The 12,043-nt window shown below is 37.4% G+C and overlaps 1 protein-coding gene across 4 annotated transcripts in view; it reads left to right on the top strand.

The window, feature by feature from the left end:
• The window catches only part of Gnpat (dihydroxyacetone phosphate acyltransferase), a 358,549-nt gene that overhangs the window by 253,161 nt on the left and 93,345 nt on the right, over nucleotides 1–12,043 (top strand). For all 4 annotated transcript variants that reach the window (XM_068226080.1, XM_067139838.2, XM_068226081.1 and 1 more), the window contains one exon: nucleotides 2,088–2,240. In XM_068226080.1, coding sequence (XP_068082181.1) covers nucleotides 2,088–2,240 — 153 coding nt within the window. The remainder of the gene's footprint in view (nucleotides 1–2,087; nucleotides 2,241–12,043) is intronic.

Raw genomic sequence — 12,043 nt, forward strand, 5'->3', positions numbered from 1 at the left:
ATTCTTTATTATAGCCGTTGTTATATGCTATACGGTATATGATATTAACTTCTTTTTATACATCCGGAGCTGAAAGCGGAATATTAAATGCTCGGGATATCATACCAAAGAAACCCGCTCTTTTATGAGCTCCCCGGGTGTATTATGGAATCATTTTTGATCATGTTGATGGTCCGCATTGGTTTTCTAAAAATATTGAAGGATAGGTTTTTATTATATCTAGTAACTTTCAAGTCTAAATAATTCAAACTGTTATCTACTTCAGAATCAAGTGTGAACTTAATATATAGATCAAGAGAGTTAAGGCGATTTAAAAAGTTCTGACCGTTAGTTATTTTTTCATGTAATATTACAAAGGTGTCGTTCACAAGTCGTCCTTCATGTTTATCAATAATTTTAGTTTTCTCCATGTGGTAGGTGTAAATTTTATAGTCAATGTGGGTTTTTATCAAAAAATGAAGCTGTTACATGTAAGGTGCACAAGATGTGTTAAAGTAGCAAAAGAAGGCAATAAGATGTATAAAAGGCAAGGCCAATAGGGAATCATCCAGGCCTATGTTTCAAGAACTTGCTGTAATGATTTTCCCATCACTACACAAATTTTATTCCATCCTTAATATCAAAGAAATTCTTGGTGATGATCTGACATCTCGTAGAAATGCATACTCATGTGATGCACGGAGAAGGAATGATTTAGATTTACCACATGTTAGGTTGAAAAAGGTACAAGAAAATTATACATATAATGGGAGTAAAATATACAATAAGCTACCTACCCATTGGAAGGATATACCCTTAAGTAACTTCAAAACATATCTAAAAAAAAAGGCTGATGTTAAACAGTTTTTACTCACTATCTGAATTTGAAGAGAAAGTAATGCTACAAGGGACGAATATGAGAGTCAGCACCTTCCTAATAGGTAGGTAACACTGGTAGTTATAATCAGCTCCATGGTTACTGTTCATTATGGAAACAGCCCAAAGTGTCATGATATGCTTCCATTTTGCTTTTCAGTGTATATAAACCTTTTATATGTAGTGCTCTGTTTAATGCTATTTAGATGTACAGTCGAACCTCGATATCTCAAGCCTCCATTATTCGAATTTTCAGTATCTCGAAGTAACTTAAATTTCCCGACCATTTGTCCTATACTTCATGTGTATTTATTTCTCTATTACTTGAAATTCGGTTTCATGAATTTCTCGATTTCTCAAAGCAAACATTTCCTCCCTTGAAGCAAAAAGTACTCTGTAACTCGAATTTTGTGCAACATTAACTGTGTAATATGGCATTTATGGTTTGTGAGGAACAGTTAACAAGTAAAGAAAGGGTTACAGTGATGCTTGGAGCTAATATGGCAGGAACCAAAAAACTGACACTTCTAGTGATCCGAAAATCAGCAAAGCCTCGTTGTTTCTCGGGTGTGAATTTATTTCTGGTAACGTACGAAAGCAACCCTCAAAGTCATGAATGACAAGCTCCATTTACAAATCTTGGCTGTGTGATATTGATGAGAAATTTCAACATGAAGAGAGGAAAGGTTAACAGTAACAAACAGAAGAGACTAACAGATTTTTTTTCCAAAGGTGTGAATGGAGATATGTTTCGTGTTTCACTACTGTATAGTATGTACTGTATCCTGTCTTCTAAAAAGTCACTATAATAAGGGTTATAATTAAAATGATGCCAGAGTTTGTTTGTATATTTTTTAAATACTGTTAAAAATGTATTCAGTGTAAGCCTGTAGATACATATGATTCAGTTATGTGCTATACATGCTCAAAAAACAGTATTGTCTATATCTTGAAATTTTGATAACTCAAAATAAAATTTAGCTCCCAAGGTGATTCCAGATATCGAGGTTCCACTGTATTTATATTTTTGAAACTGTAACTTATGTATTGTATCTTTGTTATGCTTTGTCTCTATGGAAGCATTGATAATTTTTAGGAAGCTAATAAAATAAAAATTAAAAACATCATCTATTGCAACTGTATGTGGTCTAATGGCAATAAACTATATTATTATGGTTCGTGTATGTAATGTAGTTGATACTTGCAATAATGTTTTTCTTTCTGTTTCTTAGGACACTCCTTGAGCAATGAAATAATGAAAGTTGCTGTTCCTGTGATGATGCTCCATCACTATATCAATCCATGTTTAAGTTTTCTGATTACCCCAGCTGTCATTACTATAGTACTCCAATCAATTAAGAATACAACTCCCTCGATAAGTAAAGGTAAAAAAACTTGCAACTTTTGAATACTATATATGTTCATCATTTTAGAGCCCTTAGTTGGCAGTAAATTAACAGATAACTTCTCAAGAAGAAAGATAGGTACATTATTTTAGTTTCTCAACATTTCGAGAAAGGGTTGCTTATTTTGTATTGAAGTTGTAGGGTGATTTGAAGCAAATGTTGATCATTAACTGTTGAGAAATATTTACTTCTTAATGTATCAATTGAGCCAACATTTGTTACTCCTTGACAGTTCCATAAAACAAGACTTAAAGTTTCCTTCATTCCACCTTTGTCCACAAACCCAAATCATATTATTCCAGTAACCAACACCAGTCACCAGTCAGGCCGTTTGCTGTTGGTTTTATACTGCACTGACTGAAATATCTTTTATGACAGCTATGGAATAGGACTTGGCTTGAATTGGGAAATAATAATAATGGCGTATGGCCTCCGGAGAGGCCTGGTGCAGGTCTTTTTCTAGTAGGCGGCCTATTAGGCGCCTGCATATCTGTGAAGATGAGGGCCCTACCTAGGATGATTTCTAATGTTGAATACGCCACACACCCCCAGCCCCCGACCCATTGGAATTAACCAGTTAAGGTTAAAATCCCCGACCCGGCCAGGAATCAAACCCGGGACCCTCTGAACCAGAGGCCAGTACGCTGACCATTCAGCCAACGAGTCGGACAATTGGGAAATGAATGACCGTTACATCAAAGTTCAGCCCCAGTATTTACTTGGTGTGAGAATGAGAAACCACAAAATACATTCTCAGGGCTGCTGCCAGTGCATTCCAAACTCACCAACTCTCAAATGCAAACTAAGGGGTACTTAGCCTGAACCACGCAGCCATCTCGCTTAGTAGTCGGACCATTTGCAGTTGGCTTTATAGTCCTGTATTCTTAAGAAAGAGCACGAGAGATTTGGCACAAGTGAATAAAACTGCTGCTAGCTTGGTTTCTGTCAGCGTTTAGGTGAAAAGATTTGCTTGTGCATTCTGCTGACATCACGGGGTCACTTCATGGTTAGTGTTATTCTTAAAGTACCGACTCTCAGCTACACCGTCAACCTTGGTCGCAACTGCCCGGACTATTCAGTGGCTGTTTGCATCAACTATCGGAATTCACTCAACTTGTCTGCAGCGCATTATAGACTCAACCTCAAGAATTATCAAGATTTAATACTTCTTTTGAAATTTTTCTTCAACTTTCTTCTGTTTTCTGAAATTGTGATCTTTAGAACGGGGTGGTCTGTGCCAACAGTAAGGTCTGTTCCTAATGGTAGGCAACATCTCAGATGCCCGAGTATGGTGAAGTCTCACGAAGACATGATAATCTTTCAGAAAACCACTTGATTTTCAAGTTTGTTGATGTCGCTACTTTGGTTTGGGGTGCCACCTAAGGACTTGGAATGAACTCTCTTTCATGGAGTATTGTAACAGTTAGTGGTTGATTTGTGATTACTCACCATACAGAGAATTGTTATACTAATTTGAAATATGTGGTTGTAAACTCATGTATTATTGCTTAAATAAAAGAGAAATCCTTTGTACAAAGTGTAAAAGAAATGACCCCCTCCCAAGAAAAGCATAAATAAACAAGTAAATGCAAAAATTCATAAACACAGTCTACAGCAATGAAATGTGATTGCTGTGAGTGAATGTAAGGTGCAGTCTTTTTGCAGCGCATTATAGACTCAACCTCAAGAATTATCAAGATTTAATACTTCTTTTGAAATTTTTCTTCAACTTTCTTCTGTTTTCTGAAATTGTGATCTTTAGGACGGGGTGGTCTGTGCCAACAGTAAGGTCTGTTCCTAATGGTAGGCAACATCTCAGATGCCCGAGTATGGTGAAGTCTCACGAAGACATGATAATCTTTCAGAAAACCACTTGATTTTCAAGTTTGTTGATGTCGCTACTTTGGTCTTTTTGAGTGCACATACCTTCTCCTGGGTTAAAAGCTGACTCACCTATAGTATCCGTTTCAGTAGAATTATGCTTTCGCTGCTAGATAACAGCATAATTGGAATGTTGTAATTGGTGAGCAGGCTGCTTAGATGATACCACTTCATGAAGTCTGCATCACGGTAACTGAGGCCTTATGATGATGATGATTATTATTTTTTTTCTTTTCTTTTTTCTGTTAGTCCTCTAGGGATGATGTGACAATTTCAATGCTTCATCCTTCGTTGTTCCTTCTTCTTCCGTTACTCCTTCATTTGCTCACTTTGCCTCCTTTTCCTTCCTTCCTTCGGACCATCTTGAGCCTGTTTTCTTTCCCTCTTGACCTTGGAATCCTTACATTTTTAATACTTTCTTTGTAAAAATCTCTCTCTCTCTGTTGCTTCTTCTTCCCTTATGTTGTTTCTGTCCAGATATTTCTTGACTTCATAAATCCAGGTTGTTGTTGACTTCTTGTTCCAAAGATATTTGAAGATATGTTTGGTTAACCTGTTGTCATCCATTCTGTATAAATGTCCAAAAAATATAAATTGCCTCTTCTGCATTGTATCAGTTATGTTTTCTATGTTCCAGTATATCTCATCATTACTTCTTGATTTCGAGAGTTCTGTAGTTCTTAGAGGACCGAGTATTTTTTGTATATTTTTTTTCTTTCCAGTACTTCTAGATTATTTAGCTTGTAATTCAGTACTAGACATTCACTCGCATATAAGCATTCTAGTTTGACTGCTGTGTTGTAGTGTTGTATTTTGAGGTTTTTAGATAAACACTTTTTATTGTAGATATTCCTAATTATACTGCATCCTCTTTCCATCTTGTGTATCCTTTCGTCTACAGCAGATTATTATTACTGTTTATTGACCTGTGCTTCGTAAGTCCTGAAGACACACACGCACTCAAAAATAAAAGCCTCCACTTATGTTCTGAAACCAGTGGAGCAGGAAAACATGGCAGTGAGCCAGAGAGTGTCAGTATACAGTACCATAGATTTTAGGAGTATGGCGAGAATCAAGTTGTTAATAAATGATTGTTCAGTATCACAGTACTTTGTGGTTTTGTCAGGAATTACCTGTCCAATGTGGTTAATTTGAAAACAAGTATAATAATTTTGTGTGGCTATTTCTAGCCGAGTGCAGCCCTTGTTAGGCAGACCCTCTGATGAGGGTGGGCGGCATTTGCCATGTGTAAGTAACTGCGTGTTATTGTGGTGGAGGATAGTGTTATGTGTGGTGTATGAGTTGCAGGGATGTTGGGGACAGCACAAACACTCAGCCCCCGGGACATTGGAATTAACCAATGAAGGTTAAAATCCCCGACCCAGCCGGGAATCGAACCCGGGACCCTCTGAACTGAAGGCCAGTACACTGACCATTCAGCCAACAAGTTGGACATTTGAAAACGAGTAGAAACCTCATAGTAACATTTATATAATTTTCATGGCAGGCCAGCAGAAATCTCTTGGCAGAGTTGGCCTGGTGTAGGGTATCAGCTTTTGGTACATGTCTTTGATAGCAGTGTCCATCAACAGAAGAAAGAGAAGTGGTGTTATGGTCATGCCTTTTTAGACGCTAGCAATAATTTCTAAGTTACTGGACGTTCCTGCACCAGCTTGGATGTAGCTTCTTGGCACTGCGCCCCATTGACACAGTACTCTGGGATACTGTGTTTTCGAAGTGCCAGCCAAATCAAGTCGTGTGGCTCTCAGTTGAGTGATGGACCAAGAAGTGAGCTGGAACGTTTTGTTCTTCTCATGTTGTTTCTCAATAAGGAGATGTGGAGCTTGGGTTACTTCAGTTGTGCTGCAGTTCTTCTCAAATCCGGATTGAATGTTGATGATTTTGTGAATCTCCTTCTCCGAAATGCATTCGAAGTTCTTTATTGAATAGCTTAGAAGTCTGATTGGGTGGTGGTTAGCACTTTTTTTAATATTTCTTAATTATAAATGAATGGTATGTATGGTATTGTTCTCTTGCCAGTCTATTACGATCCATTCTTTTTTTTTTCTTCTTCTTAAATCAACATCAGTCCATCTTTGAGAACACTACAGCTCTTCCGCCAATTTGTCGTCGATGCTGAAAAATGTTCAGTATTTTCTGATGTCTTTCATGAGTTGTTAGGTATCACATTATCTTTCAGGTGTGTTGAATTTGTTACGAAAATCTGCATACCGAGTGGCTATTGTCGTTGTCACAATCCTTTCTTTTTCTTTTATAGGCTCTTCAAAGAGATTATGGTTTGTTGTTGAGGATAATGTTATTGATTTATATATCCCATTAGCTAATTGAATATTTTTATTGATGGCAAAATGCCAGAATTTTGTTGAACAGGAGTTCTTTTGTATGCTGATAAATGCACAGCATAAGGTTGCTGTATTTGTGCACCTTCAAATAACACCAAACTGAGCCAAGATCAAACTCTCCAAGGTGGGCTCAGTAACCCAGTGCTCTACCAGCCTTAGCACCAGGTCCAGCCAGCCCTTCCTATGTTGATTTTAACAGGGCTCTATTTTCTCATTTTAATTCATTTTGACGACACACTCATGTGGACTTCAATGTTGAAAATAGTTTTAACACTGAGGATGGACCTTAGAGTCTGAAAACCAGTTATGGAATAAAATAGTGTACCGATATGACTGTTTGTGATTAATAATAATAATAATAATAATAATAATAATAATAATAATAATAATATAACTAAAAAAATTTATCTGGTGATAATTAGTTTATTCGACGGGACTTCCCTTCGGTTTGAAGATGGGTACAGTGATCCTCTGTTGACATTCGTCCCTCTTTAACCATTTGATTGATGAGTAATGTTAACCAGTCTGCTACATCCCACAAGAGCCCCACATTTGTCTGGACCATGGGGATTTACTTTTAAACCGTTCTGACTTTGGTGATGTTGATTTGTTTGATGGACCTTTTGATTGCATTGGTGTTTTGGATTATTTATTTATTTATTTATTTATTTATTTATTTATTTATTTATTTATTTATTTATTTATTTATTCATTTATTTATTTATTTATTTATTTATTTATTTATTTATTTATTTATTTGTTTGTTTGTTTGTTTGTTTGTTTGTTTGTTTGTTTGGCCCTCTGGTATACTTAACCAGATACAATTTTTAGATTTTTACTGCATTCATTTAAAATATCATTATAATCAATTGCAGTTAATGAAATAAGGGGAATAAATCAGATAAGGAGTAACAATAATACAATGAATGCCAGGCTGAGTGGCTCAGATGGTTGAGGCGCTGGCCTTCTAACCCCAACTTGGCAGGTTCGATCCTGGCTCAGTCGGTGGTATTTGATTACTCGTGTCAGTAAATTTACTGGCACATAAAAGAACTCCTGCGGGACTAAATTCTGGCACCTCGTCATATCCGAAAACTGTAAAAGTAGTCTGTGGGATGTAAAGCATATAATACTATAATTTATTATTAATGCAATTAAGATTATTATTGATGAAAAAATATTATAGGATAAATAGGGAATGTTACTATATGAGTTCACTAAAAAACCATGTTACTATGTTATCTGCTTCTAGGAACAGTGCCTAGGCTTGAATGAGAAGAGTAAGGACGTGATTAGGTCAGCTTAAAATACTTAAAATGTAATATGTATTTTTTGGTTTCATTCACACATCATTCACCCTTACATTTTACATTCATTCAAGTTAACTGTATGTACTTTGGAGGAATTTACGGTAGGCTGGTTTAAATGTCCTATTGTCGCGGCCACCAAATTAGGCGGGTGAGGAAAACTGCGCTGTCGTCAGATATGGGAACGGCGAAGCGATAGATGGTAGAAAGTTGCTTACCTCCGAGCACGGATTGGCAACGCTGATCATGCAGTGCTGTCTAGCTGAAGCCCATCCGCTCCAGGCCACCTTTCCCGAGTCATTCCCTGTCATGCAGCTGTTTAGCTCGCACTGTAAGTGCAGTTAAAGATGGATATGAATGTGAATTGATTTGGGCTCAAGTCAAGAGAGAAGTGGCAGAGAGGAACAAGATATTCAAAATAAAGGACATAGAAAACTCACGTCAGAAGCCATCAACTGTGTGACTGCTGCAGATTGGGAAAAGTGCTTCAATTGCACGGAAAATCTTCAAACAGACGATTGGGCTAAGGAAATAGTAAGGGACGAAAGAATGGAACCATTCATCATCAGTGTAAATGACGACTTGACAGATAGTGTGATGAGTGATGACATTGACTAAGAAATATGAGACTGCCTTGAAGCTAGAAACAGATTCTTAATTCATTGTAAATTATTGTAAACCTATTCTTTAAAGTAGTTCTTTTTCTATATTACTCAGTACAATACACAGTATTCAAATATTTCAAGTTATAATGTAATAAAACTTATACAGATTAATATGTAATCCAAAAGTATTTACGGCGTCCTGGAGCCTGAGCTGGCGCGCGTGCCCCGAACAGCCTCAGCTAGCGACATTTACATGATAGATTTCTGGGCCATTTTCTAGGAAAACTACAAGACTCACGGAAATATGTTTCAGATAAAAATTGTAAGTCAGGTGATTTTTTTACATTTTTCCCACAGACAAAATTTTATTGGCCGAAGATATAAAAACTTGGCTGCTTACTGAAATTTTCAATACGTGATTCTACGGATTTAAATGTACTTGTTCAAGATTTTATTTTTAATAATTATTTAAAATTGTTTATATGGAAAATAGTTACACCACTGAAAGCAGCAGTCTTTTCTGAAGCTTTTAGTATAATTTGTACCGGGCGAGTTAGCCGTGTGGTTAGAGGCGCACGGCTGTGAGTTTGCATCCAGGACATAGTGGGTTCAAATCCTACTGTCGGCAGCCCTGGAAATGGTTTTCTGTGGTTTCCCATTTTCACACCAGGCAAATGCTGGGGCTATACCTTAATTAAGGCCACGGCCGCTTCTTTCCAACTTCTAGCCCTCACCCATCCCATTGTCGCCATAAGACCTATCTGTGTCAGTGTGATGTAAAGCAAAAAAAAAAAAAAAAAGAGTATAATTTGTTTTGAAACATTGTATGAAGTAACATCAGGAGCTTGAGAGAGAACAACTTGCCTTGCGCTCCGAAATGATGTGTTCAGTTAGACATTTCTTCGTCAGTTGCTACCCAATCTTGGCAACAGCGTAATTTTTCTGACCCGCCTAATTTGGTGGCCGCAACAATAGATGAGCAAGACTTTTTAATATCTACCAGGATCATATTCCATAACCTTGAAGCAGTGAGTGACCAGGAATGAATAGCTGTAGGTATTTGTTCAATGTGTTATTTTAAGTACTGATCAGGAATGTGTATTAATTTAGTGGAATTAAGAAAGAAGCCTAAAATTGGACGATAGATACTGATGTATCCACAAAGATGCACACAAATTGCTATCACTTGTGTACACTGTGAATTTACAAGTTATTTTCACAAATTCTGTACACACAAACTTATAAACAGCCATTATAAACAAAACACTACAAAATTCAGTAGACTAAGACTGCCATCTTGGAACAGTTGACTGGTGTGGTAGCATGTCAGTATAAGCACGAGTTCACAGGAACAACTGTTAAACAATGACTCCACTCCACCATCGAGACTGTCTCTTTATATATGTTGCCTGGCCAGGCTTCTAGAAGGATATGTCACAAGATATCTTCTCGTAAATTCTAGGGTGCCTAATAGCCTGGTTATAATGTAAAGAACTTTCTACAACCATCTGGTGCCAAAGATACATTATTCTGGATGTTACAGTGTGTTGCACAATGTTACTTTGGATTATACATCATATACATAGGTAACAATAAATTATATAGGCTACTGTTAATTGAATGGATGAAAACCATAACGATATAAGTGACATTAAGAAAAAAAAGTTAAGTGCAGGATGTAACTCTGGGAGGATGTATCCTTTCACCAGCAAAGAGATACAAGTGATAGCGGTAATATTCTGCGCTCTAGGGATGGGTGGTATAACTACAAATAGCATTCTTTATATGAGTGTTGAGATGTTTAAATGCCTTCTTCTCTGAATGACCAAAATGCTACTTACACCGTTATGGTTTTCATCCATTCAGTTATGGGTTCGTACATTAACCAAACTCATATTAATATATATACAGCACGTTTCATGACAACCTCACAAATAATATGATCATCCATACTTAACTACTTAAATGATGATGATAATAATAATAATAATAATAATAATAATAATAATAATAATAATAATAATAATAATAAATGGACGTAAACACTTCATAGCCATACCTCACAAGTAATAATAATAATAATAATAATAATAATAATATATAAATTTTATTTTTTAAAAAAAATTTTTGCGAGGGAGTGTGGAAAATCTTTCATAAGACGCTTGTAAGGGTCCGCACTCAACAAGTGTGTGGAGATTCTTACCCACTAAAAACCACACTCTCTTTTCCCACAACGTTTATCTCCGCCCCGGAAACCACTCTCGCATTACTTCAGGGCGGATGTCGTGCTTAATGCATCTTGTGCTTCATCTTCCATCTTCTGCTTTACTGTCTGTCGTAATCGTCCAGGTCCTTCTTCTTCTGACGCAGAATATTTTCTACGTAGACTGCCACCTGGTTCCAAGATTCTCGACTTCGTAGCATTACTGACACGATCCCTTCTGGCATCAATTCTCCGTGCATAACTTCTAAGCATCTTCTTTGTGGCAGCCAATGAACACACACAAAGAAAGATGTGATACGTCATCGATATCACCACAGTATATGCACACCGGACTAGTTGCTAGCCCTAGCCTAAGAAGAAATTTTTGGAAGTATCCATGACCTGTCAAGAACTGTGTGAGATAGTAGTTCACTTCACGATGATTTCGGGCAACCCATACGCCCAGAGAAGGTATCAGTCTTTTCGTCCATTTCCCTCTAGAATCATCTTCCCATCTTGTTTGCCATCGTTGCATTCTGCGACTAAGAGCCAAAGCCTTTGCCCTTTTCCTTCCTAGCTCTTCTTGTGTGAGCCAAATTTCTTGTCTTTCGAAGGCCAACAAGTCAGTAGGAGCTACTACTGCTACTACTAGAATCGCAGGTTCTGATACCGTGTGATATGCGCAAGCAATTCGTAAAGCTGCTCTCCGTTGTACAGCCGCAATTCTTGTCCGATATTTCACAGTTTTTAACAATTCAGCCCAAATTTCCAAACCATATAGCAGTATCGATTGAACAATCGACATGAGAAGCCGCCTTTTACTGGATGTCGGTCCCTTGATATTTCCCATGAGTCTACTCAGTGCAGTCATGGTTTTCGCTGCCTTATCTGTTACCCGTTGGATGTGGTCCCAATATGTAAGCTTAGTATCAAGCATTACACCAAGATATTTTGTGCTCCTAGTTGTTTCGATGGCTATGTGTTTGATCTGCATCGGTACAACAGTATTAATCCTTTTCCTCGTCAGGAGGACAATTTCCGTTTTATGATCTGCGAGTTCTAACTTGTGATTTATCATCCATTCTTTGACACGTCGCATCACCTGATTCAATTTAAATTGAGCCAGCTCTAGGTTACGGGTTACTATCACAGCAGCCACATCATCAGCATAACCCACAAGTTTTACATCTTCTGGCATCTCCAGCCGTAACAAACCATCATACATGATATTCCAAAGGTGTGGTCCGAGAATTGAGCCTTGCGCTGCACCAGCTGTGAGCTGTTTTCTTCTCTGACCATCTTCCATGTCGTATAACAATGTACGGTCATTCAAATAGTCTCGCAGTATATACGTGAGATATTCTGGTAGCTTGAAAGTTTCTTCTAGAGCTTCCAAAATATCACTCCATCTTGCCGAGTTGAA

The sequence above is a fragment of the Anabrus simplex genome, chromosome 2 (assembly GCF_040414725.1).
Source record: "Anabrus simplex isolate iqAnaSimp1 chromosome 2, ASM4041472v1, whole genome shotgun sequence".
NCBI classification, from domain to species: domain Eukaryota; kingdom Metazoa; phylum Arthropoda; class Insecta; order Orthoptera; family Tettigoniidae; genus Anabrus; species Anabrus simplex.